Source organism: Phymastichus coffea, unplaced genomic scaffold (assembly GCF_024137745.1).
Source record: "Phymastichus coffea isolate CEN01 unplaced genomic scaffold, Cenicafe_Pcof_1.1 PCOF00242, whole genome shotgun sequence".
Classification (NCBI taxonomy): domain Eukaryota; kingdom Metazoa; phylum Arthropoda; class Insecta; order Hymenoptera; family Eulophidae; genus Phymastichus; species Phymastichus coffea.
The window spans coordinates 51,910-76,694 of NW_026707053.1; the positions used below are offsets into that span (position 1 = coordinate 51,910).

The 24,785-nt window shown below is 44.0% G+C and overlaps 5 protein-coding genes and 1 non-coding gene across 10 annotated transcripts; 4 read left to right on the forward strand and 2 right to left on the reverse strand.

Moving 5' to 3' along the window:
- Positions 1–571: 571 nt before the first annotated feature.
- Positions 572–11,515, forward strand: LOC131674425 (insulin gene enhancer protein ISL-1). Of its 2 annotated transcripts, none has more exons than XM_058953107.1 (6): positions 572–1,078; positions 7,669–7,855; positions 8,226–8,536; positions 9,704–10,068; positions 10,151–10,345; positions 10,429–11,515. In XM_058953107.1, exons 1-6 carry the CDS (start codon positions 964–966, stop codon positions 10,645–10,647), a joined length of 1,392 nt encoding a protein of 463 aa, XP_058809090.1. In that variant the 5' UTR covers positions 572–963; the 3' UTR covers positions 10,648–11,515. The 2 variants fall into 2 exon arrangements, with proteins under 2 accessions (XP_058809090.1, XP_058809089.1); XM_058953106.1 differs by having other exon boundaries at positions 573–1,078; positions 10,139–10,345.
- Positions 11,516–11,749: 234 nt separating this feature from the next.
- LOC131674434 (UPF0488 protein CG14286) lies at positions 11,750–12,716 on the forward strand. The gene is made up of 2 exons (XM_058953121.1): positions 11,750–11,884; positions 12,021–12,716. The coding sequence occupies exons 1-2, from the start codon at positions 11,864–11,866 to the stop codon at positions 12,567–12,569; spliced, it is 570 nt and encodes a 189-aa protein (XP_058809104.1). The 5' UTR covers positions 11,750–11,863; the 3' UTR covers positions 12,570–12,716.
- A 244-nt stretch (positions 12,717–12,960) lies between these two features.
- Positions 12,961–13,033, forward strand: Trnar-acg (transfer RNA arginine (anticodon ACG)). Its single transcript has one exon. It is a non-coding gene; the product is annotated as a tRNA-Arg (tRNA).
- A 407-nt stretch (positions 13,034–13,440) lies between these two features.
- Positions 13,441–15,332, reverse strand: LOC131674432 (TD and POZ domain-containing protein 2-like). Its single transcript, XM_058953119.1, has 2 exons — positions 15,229–15,332; positions 13,441–15,123 (listed from the first exon to the last, which is right to left on the reverse strand). The coding sequence occupies exon 2, from the start codon at positions 14,824–14,826 to the stop codon at positions 13,831–13,833; it is 996 nt and encodes a 331-aa protein (XP_058809102.1). The 5' UTR covers positions 14,827–15,123; positions 15,229–15,332; the 3' UTR covers positions 13,441–13,830.
- Positions 15,333–16,011: 679 nt separating this feature from the next.
- On the forward strand, positions 16,012–20,161 carry LOC131674423 (threonine--tRNA ligase 1, cytoplasmic). Of its 4 annotated transcripts, none has more exons than XM_058953099.1 (8): positions 16,012–16,126; positions 17,117–17,194; positions 17,271–17,857; positions 17,942–18,293; positions 18,375–18,538; positions 18,617–19,072; positions 19,146–19,435; positions 19,832–20,160. In XM_058953099.1, exons 1-8 carry the CDS (start codon positions 16,073–16,075, stop codon positions 19,978–19,980), a joined length of 2,130 nt encoding a protein of 709 aa, XP_058809082.1. In that variant the 5' UTR covers positions 16,012–16,072; the 3' UTR covers positions 19,981–20,160. The 4 variants fall into 4 exon arrangements, with proteins under 4 accessions (XP_058809082.1, XP_058809081.1, XP_058809084.1 ...); XM_058953098.1 differs by having other exon boundaries at positions 16,061–16,311; positions 19,832–20,161; XM_058953101.1 differs by having other exon boundaries at positions 16,114–16,134.
- Positions 20,162–20,363: 202 nt separating this feature from the next.
- Positions 20,364–24,180, reverse strand: LOC131674437 (facilitated trehalose transporter Tret1-like). Its single transcript, XM_058953125.1, has 5 exons — positions 24,134–24,180; positions 22,589–22,797; positions 21,932–22,348; positions 21,403–21,863; positions 20,364–21,335 (listed from the first exon to the last, which is right to left on the reverse strand). The coding sequence occupies exons 1-5, from the start codon at positions 24,169–24,171 to the stop codon at positions 20,991–20,993; spliced, it is 1,470 nt and encodes a 489-aa protein (XP_058809108.1). The 5' UTR covers positions 24,172–24,180; the 3' UTR covers positions 20,364–20,990.
- Between the last annotated feature and the right edge of the window lie 605 nt (positions 24,181–24,785).

Below are 24,785 nucleotides of genomic sequence, written 5' to 3' on the forward strand. Positions count from 1 at the left end.
CGGCGAAAGGACATTGGCACCACTGTAAAGTGCCATCGAGAAATCCTTTCGATTTCAATGTTTATTCGTCTCGCAGAGTTTACAAAATTATTCGGAACATCGAAACTTCATCGTTCGATTATTTTTTATTTTTTCCGGCGATCTATAAAAATTGAGCTTTCGCGCATGCATATACGCAGTTCGTTCCAGTGGCCGCAGTTTTGCTATTGGTTCTTTCGGGTGGCACGCACACGTGCCTGGCGACGCTGCCGGCGGACGAAATCCAGCAGCGGTCGGGCATCGCCGGAAACGTCGCTTCGCGTTCGGAGCACGGGCCTCGACGGGCGAGAGCCGCTTGGCGTCGTCGTCGTCGTCGGCCAGCCGGCCGGCCTCGGCGCGCAGCCGCCACAGTCCGGCCGAGCAGACGAGAGTCACTCGATCGCGGTCGCGCGTCCCGGAGCCGCGTCTCTCACCCTCGCCGCGCGGCCGCCACGGTCGCTCCTCCCGGCGCGCGCGCACGCGAGGCAGCGCGCCGCGAGGGAAGGGAGGCTCGGGGCGCCGTGGAATCGATAGCGATCTGGCGGGCGCGCGCGGCCATTTTGTAGCCGGCCGCCAATGAGCGCGCGCCGTGGGCGTTGACGGCCGGGCGAGCGGCGAGGCGCGGCGAGGCGCGGCGAGGCGAGGCGCGGCGCGGCGTGGCGCGGCGCGGCGCGGCGGCGGGAGCGTGCCACGAGCGAGATAGGCAGCGCTCGGGCGGCCGGGCAGCGCTCAGTGCCTGTCGGGCCCTGGTCGCGCGCGTGTCTCGCGCAGCCTCGTCGCCCTCGCGCAGAGAAGGTGCGCGCGCCCGCGGAGCCTCGCCGAACGCGACAGGAGCTATAATAAGGCAGCGGGCGGCCGCGGGGAAAATCCGCCAAGATTACCCGCAAGTCGGTGGTCGTCGGCGAGGAGGAGGAGGGAGTGGAGGTGGTGCTTGGCTGCGCCCCGATGCAGCGCGGCGCCGGCCCTAACCAAGTGGGCCCGCTGCAGGGCCCACCTCGTTCCCTCAAGATATCGCCGGTCAAGATCCAAGACGACACCGGTGGTGACCCCATGGCTCAAAGTAAGTCCACAGTGCGCGCGCCAATAACCTCTCGATGCAGTTCGTGTGCGGTGCGTCGGCACGCGGCTTCGCCGGGCGGTCGGCCGAGTTGCGTGCCGCGTTCGATCGGATCGGCCCCGTTGCGGCGCCGAACGCCGAGCATGACTGTCGGAAAGAATTTCAGTTCCGCGCCCGGCAATCGCGCCGAGTGAGAGGGGGGAGGAGGCCGAGGGCGTCCAGTTTAATCGCGCAAAGTGCCCGAAACGACGCGGCCGACGCTAGGGTCATTGAACAAGGGGCCGACTGCTGATTTATTCCACTGCCGTCCGTCGGCCCGAAGGCGTCTCGCGCGGCAGCCTTATTTCTGGGTTAGTTGAGCAGGTCGCAGTCGTCGTCGGACTGGCTTGGATTGTCGAGGACCGTGTGCCTACGGAAGTGCGCGTGCACGCAGAGATCGGGGCTATCGACGATCCATCAGCCAGAGCGTCGTCGGTGCGCGCAGTGACAAAACAGCCCGGCGCGAAAATATTATTCCTCTCTGCTGTGCCGGCTGCGCCCACGGTAGGCTCGGCACACGGCTCGCCAGAACCAAAATCTCCCGTCCACCCTCTCGAGCGCACTAATCGCCGCTCCGTTAAACGGTCGCGCGGCTGGCAGAGTCGCAAAGAAAGCATCGCCGCGCGCACCGCTGTGCCGAGGAAAAACAAGCGCGACGTAAATAAAAGCTTCGTGAGCGGGGTGGGGGGTGCACGTCGCCCTGGTACAGGAATCATCAGCCGATTAGAGTGCAGATGTTCTCATCTGTGGATTATATGAGGCCTCTCTCCGCCGCCCCCCTTCTGCTGCAGCAGCCAGCCAGCGGCAGCAGGGGGAAATAAGGTTGACATCGTCTGTAGAAGGGGGCATGATTGAATTATCATGAGTGTGTTTGCGGAGCGTACCGCCAATCGAGTTACCCCCCTTCGACAAGCGCGTGACGACGTACATCGAGTATCTGGCCTTCTCGAGGGACACAATTTTTCATGGTAAGGCAGGGATCCTTTTTTGCCTCATCGATGTTTTCATTCGATCGCGGCATGATACATGTGGGGAAATATTGTTTCGGGGTCAGTGCGCGCAGACGCGTGTTTGGTTTTGGAAAATTGGAAAACGCGGAGGGGGGATTAGCATGCTCCTTTTGCTGTGGCGTGTTTTTCTTTGACGCTCTAATGGATAAACAAACGGAGGATCCGTCCCTTCTCGGACAATATTGTTTTTAGAAGTGATCGAGTCCACTCGCGGTCAGCAGCATTTGCGCTAACGGCTCCCTTCATTGGCAATTAGAAATCTGTCGGAAAAAGGAAAATCCGTTCCTAAATCAGTGGCGCACTTCCGAAACCGCTAGCACCTTTTTCGTGAAAATGAAGTAAGCATCATTTTCAAGACTCAAAATTATGTTGAAATTACGGCCTCCCTCTCTTTTTTTAAGTTTGTTTACGCGAAAAGCCGATAACGAGACGAATGATATATTACCCGCACGGATGGTGCTACGCTCGGGATCGGATATAGATCAATGGCGCCAAAAAAGGGCCCTTCCCTCCGTCTCTTTTTTCTTTTCCTTCGGGGGAGCCTTCTGGCTTGTCTCAAAACGACTTTCGGCTGCTCGGACAGACCCTTTACTGGACTTTAATCTTGTACCAGGATCTTTCCGTCCGATTTTTCCGGGACACGCGTTGATTTCCGTTAGCGTGAGACGGGTTAGGTTCTTTTTAAAGAATGCAGATGTACTCGCGGAGCTTCCTTTTGTTGCTTGACGTTCAGTACAACGAAGCTCGATCCTTTGCATTACGGTTAATAAATTTTATTAAGTACTCGCACTCAGCTTATCAAACTGTTTCTCATTTCAAGCAAGCTTATACAATCGATTATTTTTTTTAAGTTGTTTTACTGACTTTTATTTAAGTTCGCCTTTCAACGCTCGATTCAAGCAAAATGTTTACAGTGTACTCATAGACTCCAAGAGCATGAACACACCAAGAGTTAAATAAATTGTGCGTTGGTCAATTGATAAACAATCAATGATGAATATGAAAAGACTGACCAGTAGCTAATTCGATTATAACTGTAAAAGTTTGAATGGGCAAAAAGACAAGTGTACAGGAATTTCACACTTTCTACCGTATTCCGCGCATAGACGATCAGTATAGATATATCGCGTCGATTCTTCGAAAATATTTATGACTCACTAGTCGCAGCAATCGAAAATAGCGGAGAACTTTGTTTTATTTCGTTTGGACTTTTCAGTTTTTCCACAACCGAGCCTGACGTCGAGCGATTTGGTGCGTGCGCGGCAGCGTAACGCGCTCGCTAAATAAGTTACGCACAGTCAGGCTAAAATAAAGCGATTTGTCAATGGCATACGACGAAAGCGGATGCTATTCTATTCTTCACGCCAATGCGCGGGGCTATTGCAAAGAGCGCGCGGTGGGCGAATGTGCGCAGTGCATCTAGAAATGCAAATCGATAGTCAATTAAGCCGTCGGATGTTTGTCTCTCGGGCGCGCGAATAATCTATTTCGTCCTGATTAGAAATGCGAAAATACGCGTGCTTAAAATTCAGAATATAGCCCCGCGCGTTCACCCCGAACGAGGTGGAATCCACGCACGCACACGCACGCCACTAATGACTCGCTATCTTTTCCCGCGTCTTTGATTTATGCAGCCGAAATATCCACGGATTTTTGCGCGTGTGGGGCTCGCGCGCGGTAGCCGCGCATCTAATTTTCACGCTCATTATGCCAGCAGCATTAAAGAGAGGGAGAAAGAGAGAGAGAGAGAGAGAGAGAGAGAGGATTAAACGTATGAAGGAAAAAGAAAGACGAAAAAGTCAACGAATTAGAACCTGCTCTCGGCGCCGGAATGCCGCTTGAAGCAACGCGCTGCTGATAAAAGAAGAGAGAGCCATGGCCAACACCTACATAAATTTCAGACACACGGAGAGTGAGACAGAGAAGTTGGAGGATATCGGCTCTCTTCTCTCTCTCTCTCTCTCTCTCTCTCTCTCTCTCTCTCTCTCTCTCTCTCTCTGCGTGTTTAAGAACGCGCCGCTCGCCTCTGTGTCTACGTGTGCGTATACGCATCCTAAATTTAGTGCCGATAAAATTTACCTTTTTTTATTCCTCGTGATTAGGTCGCTTCGAAGCTGATTGATCGGGGCACGCTGCTGCTGAATTTCTACTTGCGATGATATGAACTTTTTACTCTGGAGATTTATCGACAGATGCGCTCGACTTGACATTGAATAGGTGTACTGTTGTCGTCATTTCGTTATCTTGCATTCCTACCGACCTCGATTATCGAGCTGTATTTGGCGCACGAGGAAAGTAAGCGAAAACTATGCGCGTAAGATGGATAATCTCGGAAACCGCAGGCATAAAAGTCAGAAACGACGAATGACGCCGCAGGCAAATGGTATGAACAACATCCTCCGGCCGGGAGGAATTCTGCGGCGCTGCATTCCCAATCGTCTTGACCTCACTGGAAAAGCATAGATTCCACCGATCCCCCCTACGAATAATTAGCGAAGGTGTTAATGAAATAGCGCATAGCAGTCAGCGGCGGCGCCTTTTGCCGTCAGACGAACACGCAACAGGCCCCGGCGCCGAGTCGTCGTCGCTGCTTCTACTCTTTTCTTTTTTCTTATTTCGCGTCAGATCCACTTTGACTAGGGGACTTTACCGGGTGGCTTGCTTCATTTTTCAACGGCTAACACGCGCGAGGACCCAAAGACCAACCTCCTCTTTTTTGTCTGCCGGAAGCTCCGAGACTGTACTCGCGCGCGAAAGCTTGTTTTTCCTTTTGCGTTGCTGACCCATATAAACGTTTCGTCGCCGCTGCCAGCCTTGTTAGTCGCGGCTGGTTTGAGGGCTATATGCTAATTTTTCAAGTTGTTCGTTCTTTTTCTTGTTTTTCGGAAGACGACGCGCCCCATTGCGGAGTTTGTCCGAAAGAACAAAATAAACAAAGGCAAAAACCGAGTTTGTACTTTCCGCGCGCGTGATAAGAAAAGATCGAAGATGTCGGTTCGATGCTTAGCTGTAAAATGAAATTTTTTATCAATTTTGATGGGCCGCTCTATGACCTTTGATTACCTGGAGAATAGCAATAATATATGTATGAAACTAGGATATAATGTTTGCTTTTAATTGCAAGATTATTGCGGAAACTTGGAGCGCGCGATAAAAAGCGATGATTTACCGCATGAAAATTAGAAGCGAACGAGCGTTATCTTATTTTCCACTCGTTTCAACGACCATCATTCCGCAATCGTGAATCTGTGGTGTTTAGGTAAGATAGTTTAAGATAGTTTCATAATAAGACATAAAATGATCAAAAATCTAAATGATCGTTCACAATGTATGTTTTTGACTGCGCGTAACGGTTAATTAGAAATAGCCATGAAAAAATGTCACGCACTTGAGCGACTACCGTTACGAAGCACAAGCTTTTGTAAGAGAGGATAGGACATCGACGAAAATCGAATTCTCGCGAATCGAACGATCGATATTTCAAAAATACTTTGGAGCCGCTCGCGTGACTTTCCGAAATACTACGGGAAGCGGACCTGGAGAGTCTGAAAATCCAGAAAGCTCGTCGATCGAGCGAAAACAAAGTCCGATCGAACTTCTCTGTCTCTCAAGAGTCGCAGTCGCGGCAAGGAACAAAGGGAAGCTCTCGTCTTTGGCGTGAGTGCGCTTTACACAGTACAGCACCGTCGCGCGATCTCGTACAAGGAGGCGCGTTCCTTATCGGGGAGAACTTCTCGAAAGGCTCCAACATCTCAGCGCTCGCGTGCGGCCAGAGAGAGAGGGAGAGAGAGAGAGAGGTTGCAATTTATACCAGGCCGCCGCTGCCGCCGCCGCCGCTTGTCGGCGAACTGCAGCGCGAAACTCTCGTTTTGCTCGCGGCAGATCCTTATCGCGATTAGCTCTGCCTGGATTTCGAGCGCATCCATATTTATACTCGCGCTAGTTGCGCACTGTGTCCAGGGCATTAATTGCCACCTTCGTAGCTGCGCGCGAGCACGTGTACCGTCTTATTCTTTAACGAGCGGCATTATACACATTTTATTTGCATGTTGATGGATTAATTTTAATGAATACCAATGGGATTTTCATTTGGCTACGTAAAAGCTTTATAATTTGGCGGGACAGGTGAGAAGTCGAAGATAGCTGTGCTAATTAGGATTGACAGTGTTGTACGTGTGAATAGTCCTCTCGCGATATTGCGAACCACCGCCACTTATCAATGAGTCTACTTTAATAATTCAAACGTGAAAAACCATTTGATACGTCCGCACTTGTGTACAATAACGCGCGTTGCTTGGCCTGCAAGGAAGAACGCAAACAGCTCGGCTTGTCAGCGAACCTGCCCGTCCTCGTTATTTCAAACAGTTCTGTAAAACGTCCAACAAATAGTCCTCTCTCCAATTTATTAGACTGATGGGACGCATTTTCCTGTACAAATATCACCTGGCTGCGATATATTTATTACTCGGATTACCACGCACGCGCAAAGTCAAAATAACGAAGCAATAATTTTGCACGAAAAAACGCGATTATTGGTCCGATTGAAAAAACTCTGCGCTTAAGTTTTCTCGACACCATGCCCAATCGTGCTTTGTTAAATTTAGGTTCCGAGGACAGCAACCCAAAAAAAGCGTTCGACAATTTTATCGCAACGGAGGAAGTGTCGTTGTTAAATCGCGCTCTCGAACAGCAAGCAGGCACACGAACGCAGGCATCAATCCATAAATGTTCAGAAGGACGAAATTTCGTTCAACGCGCATAATCGAACTTAAGGAGAAAGAGAGAGAGAGAGAGAGAGAGAGAGAGAGAGAGAGAGAGAGAGACTGCGAGAGAGGGAAAACTTGGGCGGAGCGTACCGTCGGCGCGCTGTCTCCCCCTTCTATGCCACAAGCTACAACCACAAAAGCTCCGCCTCCCCCCTTTTTCTCTTTGTCAATGCGTTTCAGCGTCTGTGCGCAGCTTTTGTCTCAACGTTTTTACCTGTTTTGCGGGCACGTGCACGATGCGAATGTATCGCGAATCGCGCGCTCCTTTCTTTGCGTCGCAACAAGTGGCGATGCACGATTGACGAGCGAGAGCAGAAATGAGAGAAACGAAAAAAAGGAAGGAAAAAAAAGCAAGAGAAATGTTTTTCTTTCTTCGCGCCGACGCACTTTGTATCGCGAAAGCAAACACAGCGATAAAGCAAAGGAAGGATGCCGCGCCGAAGAAGAAAAGGCGCGTGCGCGACACTTTATCGGCGCGCGCGCTCTTATCTCCCGAGCGTCTCTTCCGGATAACGCGAGCTGCGAGCGCTCGTAGATTTCCGTTTGCAACGAGGTGCTCGTGCGATCCGTTATTGATTCCCGTGTGCGCGGTTTGGCGCGTGCGTCCGTCGGTGATCGATTGGTCGGACGCTTCGATCGATCTTCTCGATGTATTTATCCCATCGGACGACGCTCGTTCGCTGGACGCGACCTCGGAATCGGGAATGTCACGCGTCCCCCGGGAGGCGCGGTACAGCGAACGGCGCGCCTGACCGATGCGCAAATTCAACATTTGCAGAAGGAAGGAGCTCGCTGTGCGTCGGCTGCGGAGGACGCATCCACGACCAGTGGATCCTGAGGGTGGCGCCGGACCTCGAGTGGCACGCCGCCTGCCTCAAGTGCGCCGCCTGTCAGCAGTTCCTCGACGAGAGCTGCACCTGCTTCGTGCGCGACGGCAAGACCTACTGCAAGGACGACTACGTCAGGTAAGCGCGAGCCCGCGGAGCAGCAGCAGCAGCAGCCTCCGATCGGCGCCGCTCTCGCGCCGCGCGTCCGGTTTATTTGGAGAGGCCCGCGCGAAGAAAGAGAAACACACAGGCGCGGAGAAGTAGCGAATCTCCCGCATCCGGAATTTCGGGGCTGGAACTCAAACAAACGGACCGTCAGTCTGTCGCTGAAAAACCGCCTGTCCGCGACGCCCGACGACGAATTTTTGTGCCCGCGCCCGCGCGCGCGCGGTTAAAAATAGGCGCGGAAACGGCGTCGTCGGCGAGGCGGCGGCGCCGCGCCGGCCCGGCTTGCGAGTCAGCTGAGCGACAAAGCTAATTGCGAATTGTCCGGCGGACTGGCGCACAGGTTGTTCGGAACCAAGTGCGACAAGTGCCGGCAGTCGTTCAACAAGAACGACTTCGTGATGCGGGCCAAGACGAAGATCTACCACCTGGAGTGCTTCCGCTGCTCGGCCTGCATGCGCCAGCTGGTGCCCGGCGACGAGTTCGCGCTGCGCTCCGACGGCCTGTTCTGCCGGCACGACCACGACGCCCTGGAGGGCGAGAAGCTGTGCGGCGGCGGCGTGGCCGCCGGGCTGCCCGGCAACGAGAACAACAACAACGCCAACCTGACCAACAACAACCACCACATGCACCCGAACGACGGCTCGCTGTCGGGTAAGTGTCCGCGGCGCGACGACGCCTGCGGGCTTAGCGCGCGCGAACGAGCGGGGATTAGGGCGCGCCCGCGCCGAGTCGAGCCGGCCCGGACGGAGCTGCAGGTGTTGATAATTGAAGCGATTAGGGCTTGACCGGGATTAGGCGGCGCGCCGGCCTTTGATGGCGCGCGCTCTAATCCTCGCCGGGCGCGCTCCGTCCGGGGAGCCAATATCAATTGACAAACGAGCACGGGCGCGCCAGCGCTAATTCCTCGCTCAAACGAGGCGCGCCCGCCACGGTGGCCCGGCGCAATTAGCACGTGCCCGCGACATCGCCGCTCGCGCGCGAGGCGCTCGAGGCGCTCGAGGCGCTCGAGGCGCTCCGTCGGCCGGCCCGCGTCGTCCGGGCGAGCGTCGGCGATCGATCCCGAGCGGCCTTCGCGCGCCCGCGAAAGGAGCGTCGGCTCCCGCTCGCACGGACGCGTCCGTCGCGATCTCGCGTGCCACCGAAAAGTAAAAAAAGGAGCGGAGAAGGATCGTCCTTTTTTCTGCTTCTCCCGCGGCGGCGGAAAGACCGGAATCTCGAGTCCGGTCCGAGAGGTGTCAAATGTAACAGACAGCCGCCAACTACCGTGGCACACAGCGCGCGACGCGCTCGCTTCATTAATCCGCGGCGTCGCGTCACCGGTAGCTATCGCGCGCCTCGTAAAGCCCTTTATTTATTCCTCCGGCGAACAGGCGAAAACGCCGCCGCCGGCAGATGACAATCTTATCGCGCTGGGATCTGGAGAGCGCGAGAGGGGCTTATCGCAAGGACGGTTACGAAATGCGCCGGGACCACATCAAAGGCATTCTTTCGACACATGCTATCGCCCACTCCGGCGGATAATTATACGCCGATAATCGCTCGGCCTCCTGCCTCGTCCCGCGCGCCGCGGCGCGAGCGAGCCAAATTTAGCGGGGCCCCGCTTCCTCGACGAGCGCCGCCCGAGACCGAGAATTTCCCGAATTTCTCCGCGCGGGCCGCGATCGCGCCGAGACTGGCTCGCGGCGCGCGTGCTTTTTTCGGATCGGCGCGCGGGGCAAGGACGAATTTAACTCTCTCGGGCGAGTCGCCGGCCGGGAGCCCGGGAGGCCGCCGGCAAGCAGACCAAGCTGAACGCCCGTTGCCTTGCGCATTCCGCAGATTCGGGCTCGGAGAGCGGCTCGCACAAGACCCTGGGCGGCGCCCGCGGCAGCGGCGGCGGCGGCGGCGGCGGCGGCGGCGGCGGCGGCGGCTCGGGCCACAAGAGCGGCGGGGGCGGCGGCGGCGGCGGCGGCGGCGGCAGCGACGGCAAGCCCACGCGGGTGCGGACCGTGCTGAACGAGAAGCAGCTGCACACGCTGCGCACGTGCTACGCCGCCAACCCGCGCCCCGACGCGCTGATGAAGGAGCAACTGGTGGAGATGACGGGCCTGAGTCCGCGCGTGATCAGGGTGTGGTTTCAGAACAAGAGGTGCAAGGACAAGAAGAAGACCATCGCCATGAAGCAGCAGATGCAGCAGGAGAAGGTACAATTGTTGAGTTGGCTGGCGGCCGCGGCCGTTGCGCCCTGAAGTAACGGAGCGTCGCCACTTGCAGGACGGTCGGAAGATGGGCTTCGGCGGCATGCACGGCATACCCATGGTGGCGAGCAGCCCCGTGCGGCACGAGAGCCCGATCGGCATGACGCCGCTGGAGGTGCAGGCCTACCAGCCGCCCTGGAAGGCGCTGTCCGACTTCGCGCTGCACACGGACCTCGACCGGCTGGACCCCAACGCGCCCTCCTTCCACCACTTGGTCTCCCAGGTGAGCCGCCTCGGCGCGCCCGCCGAGCCCGCCCGAGCCCGCCCGAGTCCGCGCCTCATCACCGCGCCCCCCCTCCTTTGCAGATGCACGGCTACGACATGCATGGCCAGGCCCCGCCGCAGCTACCGCCCCCGGGCATGATGGGCGCCGGCCCCATGGGCGACGCCGGCGGCGGGCCCCTGCCGCCGGCCGGCCCGCACCACCCTGGCGACGTCGGCCAGCACCCCGACAGCACCGACAGCTACGTCACTTACCTCGAGAGCGATAGCGACTCGCTGCACCACGACCAGGGCAGCCCATAGTGCCGCCCCTTGAACTTGCAGAGGGACAGCTTTCTCGCCTGAACCGAGCTGCCCGCGGGCCGCTCCGCTCGCGTTTTCGCGCTGCGAGTGCGTTTCAAATTCAAGTGGATTGGTACGGTTATTACATGTATATGCGAGATTTGTTGATAAGAGACGAGTGTCGTTTGATGTTGTTAAAGTTTTCCGCGTTCGACGCGCTCACCGAGTGTTCTACGAGATTACCTTTTTTGTGTTGTTGTTGATTTATTATTTTGTTTCGTGATGCGCGCGACCAGGATGCACGAGCGAACGCGATCCGTTTGACTTATTCGCCCGACAAGTTGCAAATGCGACTTACCGTCACACAAGATTCATTTGTTGAGTTTTCCTGAAACCTGTCAATTCCACATAGTCATGAACTTTCCCTCGTGTATTGTATATCTTACTATATGCCTGTGAAATGCTGTAAATACTTTAGAGATACGTAAAGAAGAGAAAGACAATTTGTAAATATATATTTTATTGGAGGCGCTAGAGCAGACGAGAAAGACAGAACAAACTAATAAAACCTAAATAGATATAAATATAAATAAGCAAGCATACTTGAATGTGATGTCGCGTGTCAGAAAAGCGTTATAATATAGCATCAATTATAAGCATTATTTAAAGCAAAGAAAGGAGAAATACCAAAGCGAGCACACGCTATGTTACGTTTGTAAATATGAAAGCTTGTAAAATTGCCATTTTTCAATGCTGTATATTACACGCGATGTATATGTACCGCTATGCATTATACCGTCATTAGGTGACAAATTTAAACAATTTTAGAATTTGTATGATATTTCTATACGGCGCACTGTACGTAATAAAACAAACATTTCGAAATGAAATGAACGTATACCTGTGACTACGTTTCTTTTTCAACTATTCCATTCATTTCCTTTCATATTATTATTACGAAATTTCTATTTCTTTGCACTCGATGTAGTCGATGCCAAAGTCCAATTAGATTTTCTTTCAAACGATAAATTCAGAATAAACAAAATATTCCAATTCTCATTTCAGAAATGCAGCTGTCGGTAATATAGGGATTTTCACGCGTATAAACCACGTGCACGTCACGGTTGCAACCTAGTATATCGACACTGACAATCAACAAACACACAATTGCACACTTTTCCTTTCATTGTTCTATTGACTTATTAATATTTATTAATATCAATAATAAGACTTCAAAATGACAACAAAAACGAAGCTAGTGAGTATATAGTTAATCATTTTATTTCATACCAAGTAGTTTTATTTTACGCTGAATTTTTAGGTTATATTTACATTTTAAACCGCAAACTACATTATCATTTTTTAATTAATCAATGATTGGTATTACATTTTAGCCTCGAAATAAAGTTCCACGGCCAAAGCTGGCTAAACCTCCCTCACAAGTACCTCAGAATAGACAATCATCATTCACATCATTATCAAGTGCGGAACCACAAACAGCAAGTGGATTGAATCAGGAAGCAGAGGATCAATTTGAGTTGGAACTTTGTTGGTGTGTTCAACAATTAGAAGCTGCACTTATGAATGTGAATCTCCAGGAAAAGCAAGTGTACAACATGACAAAAAGTCTCAATGTACTTAAAAGCCACAATGCATCGCTCATTAAAAAACGACAAGTTATGAGGAATACTTTTGGTGATTATCGGACAAAAATGACTGAAGATGAGAAGAAATTTGGTAAAACTACTGGTGTTGTTAAATTTACAACTGATAATAATAAAGCACAGCAGAAAGCAATATTTTTAAAGAAAGCATCTAGTCTGCTGAATAGACCTGCTGAAAACAAAGACGAGCCACTGAATCAAACAAAAACCATAGCAATAATGAATTCAACTGTGTCAAATGAACCATTTAAGTTTAACTTTTGTGTAGATGAATTATGAAATTACGTTTAATTAAAATTAATTAAAAAACATTTGTGTGTCATTGACAAATCTTATTTACAGAATTATTCAAAAGACACCAATTTCATGCAATATATGACTTATTTACAAATACCTTTGTACATATGTTTGATAAAATAACAGGAGTTTTTTAATACCAAATATGGTTTTCTAGTGCTGTTCTACTTACATTCCCAGGGGTTACCTAAATTTTACAAGGGTTTCCATTCACAATAGGTATTAAAACTTTTATGTAGACTAAGTTTAATCAATTTATTAATCGGTATCATGAAATACTGATGATTTCTATAACTTTAAAGTTTATTTAATGACCATTAGGTTTCAAAATAGTAAGTTTATATACTAAAACTACCTTCTGCCACGTATCAACGGTCCTGTGGCGCAACGGATAACGCGTCTGACTACGGATCAGAAGATTCCAGGTTCGAATCCTGGCAGGATCGTAAGTTTTTTTTATTTTCAAAAATTGATCTTTATTAAAAGTATAATTTAATGCAATCTGTAAAATCATTCTTTTGAAATTTATTGTATATTTATTGGCAAAATATTTATGTCTTGCATTTTTGATTTTATGAGTATAGATATCACGTGTGCTGCAACAGTATATATATGCTGTATATCTATTAGTACATGATTTCTGTATTTCTTTGTTTTATTTTACATTCAAATTTTTTTTAATTTAATAAATTACATTGTTTTTAAAATCATTGTAGTTAAATACTCACTGAAAAATGGAAAACATTAAAAATATTTATTTAAATAGAAATTATTGTTTAATAAAGTAAGACTTTGCCAGTATATTTAGATAAGAAAATAAACATATTTTTATAAAAAATAGAAGTACTTTATTATTTTTGAATATTTAAATGATTGACAATGTTGAACACTTTCTAAATAGATTAAGTGACAAATATAATACATCAGACATTTTTTTATTCCAATTTTTCCAAAACAAATAAATTTGAAAATTCAACATATATTCAATTAACATTGGCTTATAAAATATCTAAAATACAAATTGAAGCATAGGTAATATCTAACCATTTTTATCTTTGTATTTTAATTTGGTTGTGATTAACATTCTGATATCTACAATTGTTCTTATAAAATATGGCACTAAATTGATTTCATAGAATTCATAAAACAGAAACCATATCCAATATCAAATTTTCCTATTTAATTAGTTGATCTTTTACACAATCAATAAAAACTTAAATTTTTTTCTAAAATGTTAATCAATCTATATAGTCAAATTAGTGTTTCTCACAATTCTTTTATATTTCTTCATAAAAGCTGAAATTTTTTCTGTTAATTCTTCCACTGCATACATCTCAACTAACTTAGACAATTCAACAATATTTTCTGGGTTCACATGAAAAATTAAAAACTCTATACATTCTGTTTTCAAATCATTCAATTGATATTTGGCAGCAGCTTCAAACAATTCAACTGGCATTTTATCTAAATTGTTACTCCTACCAGTATAAATATAACATAATAATTCTTGCATCACTTTAGGAGAAACATCAACAATGTTTACTATTCCAGTTTGATTTTCTGTCATTTCACAGTTGAACATGGCTTGAAAAACTATACTTCTACATGACAATATATTCTTGTGAGCTTTGATGGACACATCTCCAACTTTAAGTGTTACATCACTGTGTACTGGATTATCTAACAGAGCTCTAAAATCATTTTGGATTTTATTGAATGAAAAGTCTGGTCTAATACAAAATCTGTCAATTTCTACAGTAATCAATGCGCCACTGAGATCATTGAGAATGCAATCCATGTGATGATCTGAATTAACAAAAAAAGTCATACTTTTTGCAATCCTGATTTCATCAAAAGAGCAGACTTGTTGTTGTTTGCCAATCTTAAGTCTCATGTTACATGTTATTCTGTACTTGTAATCATGTGACATTTCATGTAGGTAATTTTGAAACCTCAAATCTAATTTAAAATAAACAACATCATGGTTTCCTCCTGGTGCATAATCACAAGTACAACTATCTCTGCGGAAATTGCAATGACAAGGTTTCAAAGCTGATGGACTTGATGGTTCATTAGTAAAGGATAACGTAAAGTCCACTTCCTCATGAGGAAATCTATCAATTTTAACCCTCTGTTTTCCTTTGATAAAGTTCTCTTGTTGATCTCTCTCAATGGTAAGAACATTCTGATTTCTCGCAAGTTCTGCTACCGGCATTCTGATAACTCCTGTACGACTCATTTTTATACTTCTACCGACGAAACGTGGGATTATAATATCTTTGGTATTACTATCACTTTTAATGAATCACAAAACTTTTACTCTCTTAGAACATTTCTTCCGTTTACTACTCCATTAATTGATTCGCGTCTCAATGTGTTAGGTGTGTGTCTACTGTTATTGTCTGTTGGAAAGTACACACTTATAAACCCCACGTGGTCTTCTCCCATAACTAGACACCTTCACACGCATGCTTATACACATCTCCAGATTCATCAGTTGCCGCACAGTGTATATACCTAGTAAGCAGCAGCTGTACTGGAAGAAGTGAAAGAACACTCAGTCTCAGTAAGGTAAATTCCTTAAAAATTCAGAAATATTTCTTTAATTTTTTCTTTACTTTCTCTATTAAATAACACTTACTTCTACCTCTATGGTCAGTTAATCTATTCTCGCCTTTCTTCAACACATTCGATACTTACTTACTTGCCTTTTCTTTTCTTTCGCTTTGCTCTACCCAAATAAAATGCCAATTTGAATCACGCGCGCAAACGTATCAAGTCAGTTGATGGCCGTATGGAACACAGCTTGCTATACTGTGAGTCGACACCAGAGCCAACAAATACTAAAGCCCTGGTCCCATAGCTACGTATGAATGCGGACGGATACGGACGTGAATCGCAACTCTAGTAACATCACTAAAAATATCTAGTTCGATTATTTAGTACCAACACTACCGGTAGTGAGCAAAAGTAACTGTTGTTTAAAACTGTAGCGCCGAACGTACCACATTTAATGTTCAAATGTCAGGTCTACAATTTACTTTTCAAATTCTCATGAATATTGCTTATTGATAAGTATGCTAATGTAAAAAAAGCTTTTGGGATGATTAATACATATCATTTATATATATTTTCTTCTTCTTCTCATATATTCAAGTACTTCCATAAAATTAAGGCCTAATTCCACTAATTGTAGTTGTAAGTCTATCAATTCTCTATCATTTGCTATCTTATAGACTGCAATAATGTAAAAGGTTAAGTAAGCGTTCATTAAATGTGGAACGTTCGGCGCTACAGTTTTAAACAACAATTACTTTTGATCACTACCGGTAGTGTTGGTACTAAATAATCGAACTAGATATTTTTAGTGATGTTACTAGAGTTGCGATTCGCGTCCGTATCCGTCAGCATCCGTACGTATCTATGGGACCGGGGCCTAACAGAACAGAACAGAACAGAACAGAACAGTCTCAGTCTCAGTAAGGATGAGCGACGACGTAGCTGTAGCTATGCAGAAGGTTTCACTGAAGGAGGAAAAGGCATGATAGTAATACCGATTTAAACGTTCGCTGAGAGGGAGAGAGCAAAACAAATTTAGTTAACGAGCAATTCAGGCGCGCAATTTTTTAATTGCAAGGGGGTCATGCTGCTGGCAATTCTGAGCTGCCGGGGACTCGGGTTCGCAACTCGTCCCGGCACCAGATGGAAATCACTAAGCGCCCTGGTTGGTCTTTCTCTCGACAAGAAAGAACGAATTCAACGTGATTTCCTTTCGTTTCTAATATTAGCGACTAAACGAGCGCGTGCATCATTGAATTTTCACATAACCTATCTTTCGCGCGTGACCGCGAGTTTTTTACTCTACTACTATGGTTCTAAATGTAATTTTTAAGAGTTTTGTGGTATTTTGTGTGTAATTGAGATTACCGTGTTAAATGTATTGTTATGAGTGTCATTATTGCGTATTTTTATTTCAGAGCAGCCGGTGATCGTTTAAGATTTTCATTTTTGGTTATTTGTTGTCGAGAGAGTAGCTCTTTTAATGAGGAAAATTTGTGCCTTGTGTCATATTGTTTTGAGCTTTAAGCACGTTATAAATGCTTTCTAACAAGTTTTCTGTTTTTTGCAACTATTGATTGCAATTATAACGTTTTTGCAATGACAAATCAAATTTTTTATAGAAAGCCTACATGTTCAATAGTATCTTCTTTTCTAATAAATACTATTTTATGTTTTTTATTCAATTAAAAATCATTATATTAAATATACAAAATTTTAAAAATTGTGTCGAATCATATCATGTAGAATCAACATCTGTACAAATTTAGTCTAGTAAACACATGCTTCAAATTGCATCATGTGGAGTCCTTGTTATATATGTATCCTCTATAATATAAAGTATTACTGCAAATAATGCTCCAAACAAGATAATAGTACTTAAATTATACAACAAATAATTGTTAAATTATTTAAAGATATTTATACGTTAGTGTTGATCATTAATTATAATTGGATATTTTTAAATATAGGTAAAAATGAAGAAAAAGTCTAATACTCCAGAACAAAGCGATATTAAGGAATTGAAGTCATGGCCAACTTACATTCAGGTAAATTATCACCATACTCAAATATTCTCAATTATTTTCATTAACTATTGCTTAATTAAAAATTTTCAATTTATAGGACAGAATAACGCTCTTTGACAAACTAAAGGCTGAGTATGAAGCAGAACTGGCAACAAAGCTATCTGCTGAAATAACTGTAACACTACCTGACGGCAAAAAAATATCAGCACAATCCTGGCGTACTACTCCTTATGATGTAGCAAAAGGCATCAGTATAGGGTTGGCTGACAACACAATCATTGCTAAAGTAAATGGCGAAGTATGGGATTTGGATAGGCCATTGGAGTCAGACTGCAAACTGGAATTGCTCAAGTTTGATAACCCGGAGGCTCAGGCAGTCTTCTGGCATTCAAGTGCTCATATTCTTGGAGAGGTTGTGGAGAGAGTTTATGGTGGTTGTTTATGTTATGGTCCACCCATTGAGAATGGATACTATTATGATATGTACATTGGAGATAAAGCTGGTATATCAAATGATGATTTTCCATATTTGGATTCACTGTTTAAAAATATCGTTAAAGAAAAACAACCTTTTGAGAGACTTGAAATGAAGAAAGAAGATTTGCTGGAAATGTTCAAGTACAACGAGTTCAAAATTAGAATTTTGAATGAGAAGGTCAAAACACCTACCACTACTGTATATAGGTAGCGGAATATTTTCTACGAGAAACAAATTTAAATGACAAATAATAATTATGAAATAACATTGAAAAATCTAACTCTTTTCAGGTGTGGATCTTTGATCGATTTGTGCCGAGGTCCTCATGTACGACACACTGGAAAAATAAAGGCAGCAAAAGTGACGAAATCCTCGTCGGCTTATTGGGAAGGTAACGCTAATGCAGAAACGTTACAGCGAGTTTATGGTATCAGTTTTCCTGATCCCAAGCAACTGAAAGAATGGGAAAAGATCCAGGAAGAAGCTGCTCAACGGGATCACCGTAAAATTGGACGAGAACAAGAGCTTTTCTTTTTCCATGAATTATCACCTGGATCATGCTTTTTCCAACCAAGAGGAGCGCATATCTACAATACTCTTGTTGACTTTATACGCTCTGAGTATAGAAAGAGAGGTTTTCAGGTTAGAATTAGCTTATTTTTTAAATTTATTTTCATAACGTAATAGTTTTCTGTCAACTAATTGATTTTCCCACAATCGCAGGAGGTTGTGTCGCCGAACATATACAACAGTAAACTATGGCAAACGTCTGGCCACTGGCAGCATTATGCAGAGAACATGTTCTCGTTCGACGTTGAAAAAGAGACCTTTGCACTGAAGCCCATGAATTGCCCAGGTCACTGCATGATCTTTGACGTTCGGAATAGGTAAATGCATGACCTATAAATGTAGATAATTATGTCTCAACAAAAATTTTACGCTGGCGATTTGTATTTCGATTAAAGATCTTGGCGTGAGTTGCCTCTGCGTATGGCAGATTTTGGAGTTCTGCATCGTAACGAGCTTTCCGGAGCTTTGACTGGTCTCACGCGAGTACGTCGTTTTCAACAGGACGACGCTCACATTTTCTGCGCGCCCGAGCAAATCAAAGATGAGATGCTTGCTGCTCTGGATTTCCTAGATCACGTTTACTCCGTATTCGGTTTCACCTTTAACTTATGTCTCTCCACGAGGCCTGAGAAATTCTTGGGTGACGTTGTAGTCTGGGATGCTGCTGAAAAAGCACTTTCACAGAGTTTGGATGCTTTCGGCAAGCCATGGACTCTGAATCCCGGTGACGGTGCTTTCTACGGGCCTAAAATCGATATTACTATTATGGATGCGCTTAAGCGAGCTCATCAATGTGCTACTATTCAATTAGATTTTCAACTGCCGATTAGGTTTAATCTGTATTACGTTAAGTAAGTTGACAAAAAATTTTTTAGATATTTTTGTTTATCTCTATAAAGATTACATTTTATTTTTTATTTCCAGTGAGGCAGGTGAAAAAGTACGTCCTGTGATAATCCATCGTGCAATTCTTGGCTCGGTAGAGCGAATGATTGCCATCCTAACGGAATCGTACGCTGGCAAGTGGCCATTCTGGTTGTCGCCACGTCAAGTGATGGTCGTTCCTGTAGGACCCTCAGTCGATGAGTACGCAGAACAAGTCATGGACAAAATCTATGCGGCTGGTTTCATGGCTGAGGTTGATACTGATCATGGTGATACACTCAATAAGAAGATAAGAAACGCCCAGCTCGCGAAATTCAACTTTATTCTTGGTACATGGGATGGATAATCATTATTATAAAAACTAATTAAGTCTAAAATTTATAATTGAGAAAACTGTGATTTGTTATGAAATTAGCGCGATTGCAAGAAATATGAAATCAATCGATTTAAATACAAATTCGTCAAGGTGCATGTTTTAATTTATTTTCTGTGCGAGTTTCAATATTTATTGCGCACAGATCATTTTGGAAAAGTCAATGCTCGAATGAAAATCCAATAATTTGTTTTTAATTTTTAATTAACGCAATCATTTGCAAAACCAATTTCACTTTTATTTTATTAAACACGACACTTTGATGGTTTATTACAAGAACTTGCAAACATAAAATAATTTTTTTCCAAACCATACTACACATGGTTAACCACATTGATTTGTTCATTTTTAGTGGTCGGTGAAAAGGAGAAAGCTGCTGGTACGGTGAACGTTCGTACGAGAGATAATAAGGTGCACGGAGAGATTGGAACTGAAGATTTGATTAGGAAATTCCAGCACTTCAAACAGACTAAAGATAAGACGTGTGAAGAAAACTTTTAAAGCATCTATATCGCTATTAGACAATTCATACGCTATTGTATTTAATATTTATAAGCATCATTTTTTTCCAATTCAATCACACAGATTCACTAGCTCTAATTTTTTTTTGGTTTCTTTTGTACACGGAATCTACAAATCGAAATAAACTTAATTAAAATACTTCAAATTGTTTCACATTGTTCATTATGGAAATATATATATTTTCGATTGTGATATGAATTTCATGCTTCTTCAATGACAGGACTATAAATAGCGTTTAAAATTAACGTGAAAGGTATACATTGTGATGTGATGTGACTATGTTACTTAAAACTTTTCATAAATCATTTCTTCCATGTCTTTGCATTTATATTTGGTTATAAAATATATGAAATAACAATTGCAAATTATTCCAGCAGGCAAATACAATTAGCATGTAAATTTTATTCTGACGCGATATTGAGTGAATGATTTTTATCACCCTCGAGGCAATCCGCTTTTAATAAATTTTGGAATGAGTAACGGGATCACTGGAACATAGAGACATTCTGAGTGTTTCGGCGAACATCAGATTTATCGACCTATTTGCATACGAAATAAGATTTTATAAACCAGATGTCTGTGTAACATGATCACCAGAATTATTCAATTCGAAGATTTGTAATGGTTTCAACTGTGTTCTAACCCTATAATAATTTGTGATTCATCCTTTTTAAATTAATGAAAAATATATGTGAATAATATAAAAGTAAAAACATTATTTGTAATTGTTAAACAAATTAACAAATTTCGCAGTTAACGTAGCATCAAAAGAATATAAATATCTAAGAACATGCATAAAACTGATCGTACGAATATTATAATCTAATAAATTAAATTGTAAACAATAAAAATAATAATTCCAACGATTCTCATTTCGTCAATGAAAAATTGTTTAAAAAAAGTAAAAAATAATCATCTCATAAGGAGAAAAGTCCCATATGAGTATATCGCAACAACGTGGCTACAAAATTGTAAACCCGAAAGTTCAGTCAAGCTTTCTTCTTCACAGAAAACTGCCTCTGAATCTCAGCAAGAGTCTTTCCCTCAGTCTCCGGCAAAGTCCAATAAAGAACGAGAATCCCAATAAGATTGACAAAAGCGAAAAATAGAAAACTGCCAGCTAGTGTCATTTCATCAAGCATGTAAAGGAATATTTTGCTGGCCAGAGCAGCGTAGATGTTACAAGTTGAACCTACGAGTCCAGTGGCAACACCACGCACGTCGTTTGAAAACACCTCGCCAGCGAGAATCCACGGGATACTTTTTATTCCAAGTGCCGTGGCGACGATTGCTATTACAACTGCTATCGAGGGGATCCAGCTGTAACCCGTTGTCTAAACAACCACGCAAAAGAATGAATTATAGTTTCGTCGCAAAGCTGTCGTAACGAAAAGAGTTCACCTTGAGTTCCATCAGCTTATGATCCCTCAAAAAAGCGCACACAGCCACAAGCAGGACGCTAAGGCCAGCAACTGCCAATGACGCTAAGATCGGTTTTCTTTTTCCAGCTTTTGGCACAATAAACACAAGCAATACCGACGCGATCAATTGCAATCCCGTGAGTATGATCGCCGCGGTGTGATCGTCCACTGGTGAATCGAGTTTGTTGAACATTAGAACAGCGTAGGTCTGCACCGATATACTACCGTTGAAACATCCGATGAAGAATGCAAAGCTGACAATGGCGAAGGGGACGAGCACCGAGCGACGAAAGTAACGCGTCCATGAAGATTCATCGTGATGGCGATGTTTCGCGGTCGACGAGTCGAGAATTGTTTGGAACTCATGGGTGACGCTCGCTGGTGTTGTCCAACCGCGTAACCAGGCCAGAGCACACTGAGCCTCGTCGTGGCGGTTTCGGTCTGCGAAGCGTGAAAACACTGAATTCCGTCGCAAGAGCCGACAAAATACAAGAGCAAAATAGCCTTACTCGCGAGCCAGTATGGACTTTCAGGCACCAAGCAAAGTGCAACGAAAGCCGCCACGGGAAATGCCAGATTAGCCAAAGCCAAAGTTCGCCAGTACATGAAACTGCCAAACAGCACTTGCAAAAATATTCCCAGTAGAATGGTCGCTGAAACCGAGGCCGAAATCGATCCTCTCAATCTCGGCTCGCTGATTTCCGTTACGTAAACTTGAACCGGTGCCTCGACCACTCCACCGGTTGCTCCGAGCATCAGGAATCCAAGGAAGATTGGCCACACGTGTGAGCCGGAGAAACGGAGGAGCAGCCATGAACCGATATATGGGATTGTTGAGATTGTCAAGGTCGTACGGCGACCGAAATAGTGGGATATTGGTCCACTACTAATTGCACCGAGTGGAATGGCAAAGTAGTTGAGGCTACCTGCAACAGAGAGAGAGAGAGAGAGAGAGAGAGAGAGAGAAGGTTATCGGGGCTTTAATTGGCAAACCGTTTCGCACTTATTTTAACGATTAGAAATGATCGCGAATCTTTGAATAGCTTGTTAATTAATTTTTCACGATTATGCACATAGAAAATTGCGTATATATCATTTGTGTAAAACTTGCACGTCTATCTCATGTAACTGCGGTGTGAAAAGCATTAAAATATACGAGTACGCACTGATCCACGTGAGTTCCTCGATAGTCACTATGACCTCTGCGTTCTCTCTGTAGAGTTCGGGTATGAGTATCGTGGAAAAGCCGATGCTCATGCCGAGAGACAATGTCAGAAGACTCGATGCTGCTATTGCGCAAAACTGCGACAGTGTGCGCTTGAATTGCGATTCGCCTTGATGTTGCTGCCGATCATCCATGGCAATTTTTGCTTCTCTGTAATATTTTTTAAGACTTTGTGGGTTTCTTTCTAAATCTGAATTGATGCTCGAATTGAATGGCGATATTTTGATTAATTTTCTGTTTGGCGGTGACGGTTTTTCCTGCGAAGATGATTTCGCGGTTGTATAATACATACGCGATACCAAACATTACTTAAAAATCACGAAGATTTCTTATGAGTCGAGGGAAAAAGACTTAATTAATATGCAATTCTGCAATATGCATTTCTTATTTCAAAAGAAATTTTGCCGATTTAAGAAAATTTTTTCAAGAACTGCAACAAAATTTTATAAATAGCTTATTGTAGTGTATGTAGGCACTTTATTTACCATAACACAGTTTATCTACTTGATAAATTTGGTAGTGTAAATGCTAGTCCTCTTAAAATAGGGAAAAGCTATTATTTTTACATCGTTTCTAGTTACAAAACTTTTTCTGTTATCAAGTCTTATCTTGCTAAATTATATAGCCATTAAATAGGTGGCTGTCTTAAAGTACTTTTCGAGCAGCAAACAATAATAATACCCTTGGATTATCAAGATTAAAAATGAATTATTCTTCTAAAGACAAAAAGGATTTTGTAATATAATTGCATATTGGATATTAGTTGGATATTAGTCATAAGAGCGTTGTGAAAATATTCGCTCATGAGACCAGTTATTAATAGTACTGATGACTTACAGACATTTCAAAATTATTCGCCACGACGAGTTTATTGTGGGATTATTCTTACCGGCGACAAAGATTTTCTTCAAATCGATTGCAATGAGAATAGAATTTATTCTATGTTGATAGGTGTTAAAACAATAATAGTCTTTTTTATAAAGTGAGAATTGAATTTTGAAAGAAGAGAATCGAACTTAAAACAATAAATAATTGAAGCTTGCGATAAAATTGCATTTCGCATATTTCAGAACACTACTTCCGATATGGATTTTTCGTTTTAGCTGATAGACTTTTACTTTTTAAAATAATTATGTAATGACGTAAATGCCGTATTCATTTACGTTACACATGCTTTTAAAATGTGCAGTGATTTACAATTAACTTGGGGCGTTTGAGTGAACCATGAATGCTGTTCATGGTCGCATGAATGTAAAATTTAAAATATTGCATCGTAACCACTCAAGATGCACGGATGTAAAAGTTTCTCGTTACTCAAACAATTGATTATTAGTAGAAAATAAAAAAGTTAGCTAAGCAAAAGCATCGATTTTGAGCTTTTTATATCGACAAAATAATTATTTTTACACAAATCATTTTCGTTTCTCCTCGGCTGAATTTATTCAGTATGCTACGTCCCCGAAGGTAAACGATAATCGCAACTTACTTTGGCGGATTCACCGGACGTTCTTCAGTATTTTCCATAGTTTGAGCACTTTGTAAATAAAGGTGAACAAATTTAAAGCGCGCTCAAGTTTCCGTTGCAAAATAATTAAAATGTCAAATTGAGCCAATGACGAGATAGTCGAGGCTTGAAAGTATCATTTTGAAATAAACGCAGGCAGCTATAGGAAGTAAACTCTTTTTCTTCTTGCGACGCGGTAACGAGACTCCCTGACTAATTCAATTTCCAGTGTGGAGGTAAAGTGGCAGGTGTAGTAGAGGGAGAGTTACTGGAGACAGAGAGGAGGGGGTTTGGGGAAGTTAAAAATTCTCGCGTACCGTATTACAATAATCTCACGGATAAAATAACAATATACTCTCGATGCATTATGTTAATGGCTTCAACAAAACGCCAATCAAATCTTTATCGAAGATTACGCGGTACATCGAAGTTGTTGGGACTCATTGATTTCTTTTAACATGTACGATCTAATTCTAAATAAAAAATACAAAGTAACTAAAACTTTATCATGTTTAATTATCACGGATCTAGATTTTACAGCTTACAAACAATTGTTAATTTATCTGTTGAAATTATATTAATAAAATTAATTTAATAAAACACTATATACTAATCTAATTTAATAATTTAAATG

Bases quoted from the DNA above. Each gene is read 5' to 3' on its own strand.
- LOC131674425 (XM_058953106.1), top strand. From the start codon at position 964: ATGCAGCGCGGCGCCGGCCCTAACCAAGTGGGCCCGCTGCAGGGCCCA. The intron at 8,537-9,703 runs GTAAGTGTCCGC...CGCATTCCGCAG, and splicing joins GAACGACGGCTCGCTGTCGG to ATTCGGGCTCGGAGAGCGGC. The intron at 10,346-10,428 runs GTGAGCCGCCTC...CCTCCTTTGCAG, and splicing joins TCCACCACTTGGTCTCCCAG to ATGCACGGCTACGACATGCA.
- LOC131674434 (XM_058953121.1), top strand. From the start codon at position 11,864: ATGACAACAAAAACGAAGCTA. The intron at 11,885-12,020 runs GTGAGTATATAG...ATTACATTTTAG, and splicing joins TGACAACAAAAACGAAGCTA to CCTCGAAATAAAGTTCCACG.
- LOC131674432 (XM_058953119.1), bottom strand. From the start codon at position 14,826: ATGAGTCGTACAGGAGTTATCAGAATGCCGGTAGCAGAACTTGCGAGA.
- LOC131674423 (XM_058953098.1), top strand. From the start codon at position 16,231: ATGCTGCTGGCAATTCTGAGCTGCCGGGGACTCGGGTTCGCAACTCGT. The intron at 17,195-17,270 runs GTAAATTATCAC...TTCAATTTATAG, and splicing joins CATGGCCAACTTACATTCAG to GACAGAATAACGCTCTTTGA. The intron at 18,539-18,616 runs GTAAATGCATGA...TTTCGATTAAAG, and splicing joins ATCTTTGACGTTCGGAATAG to ATCTTGGCGTGAGTTGCCTC.
- LOC131674437 (XM_058953125.1), bottom strand. From the start codon at position 24,171: ATGGAAAATACTGAAGAACGTCCGGTGAATCCGCCAAA. The intron at 22,349-22,588 runs GTGCGTACTCGT...TCTCTGTTGCAG, and splicing joins CGAGGAACTCACGTGGATCA to GTAGCCTCAACTACTTTGCC. The intron at 21,336-21,402 runs GTGAACTCTTTT...GTGGTTGTTTAG, and splicing joins ATAAGCTGATGGAACTCAAG to ACAACGGGTTACAGCTGGAT.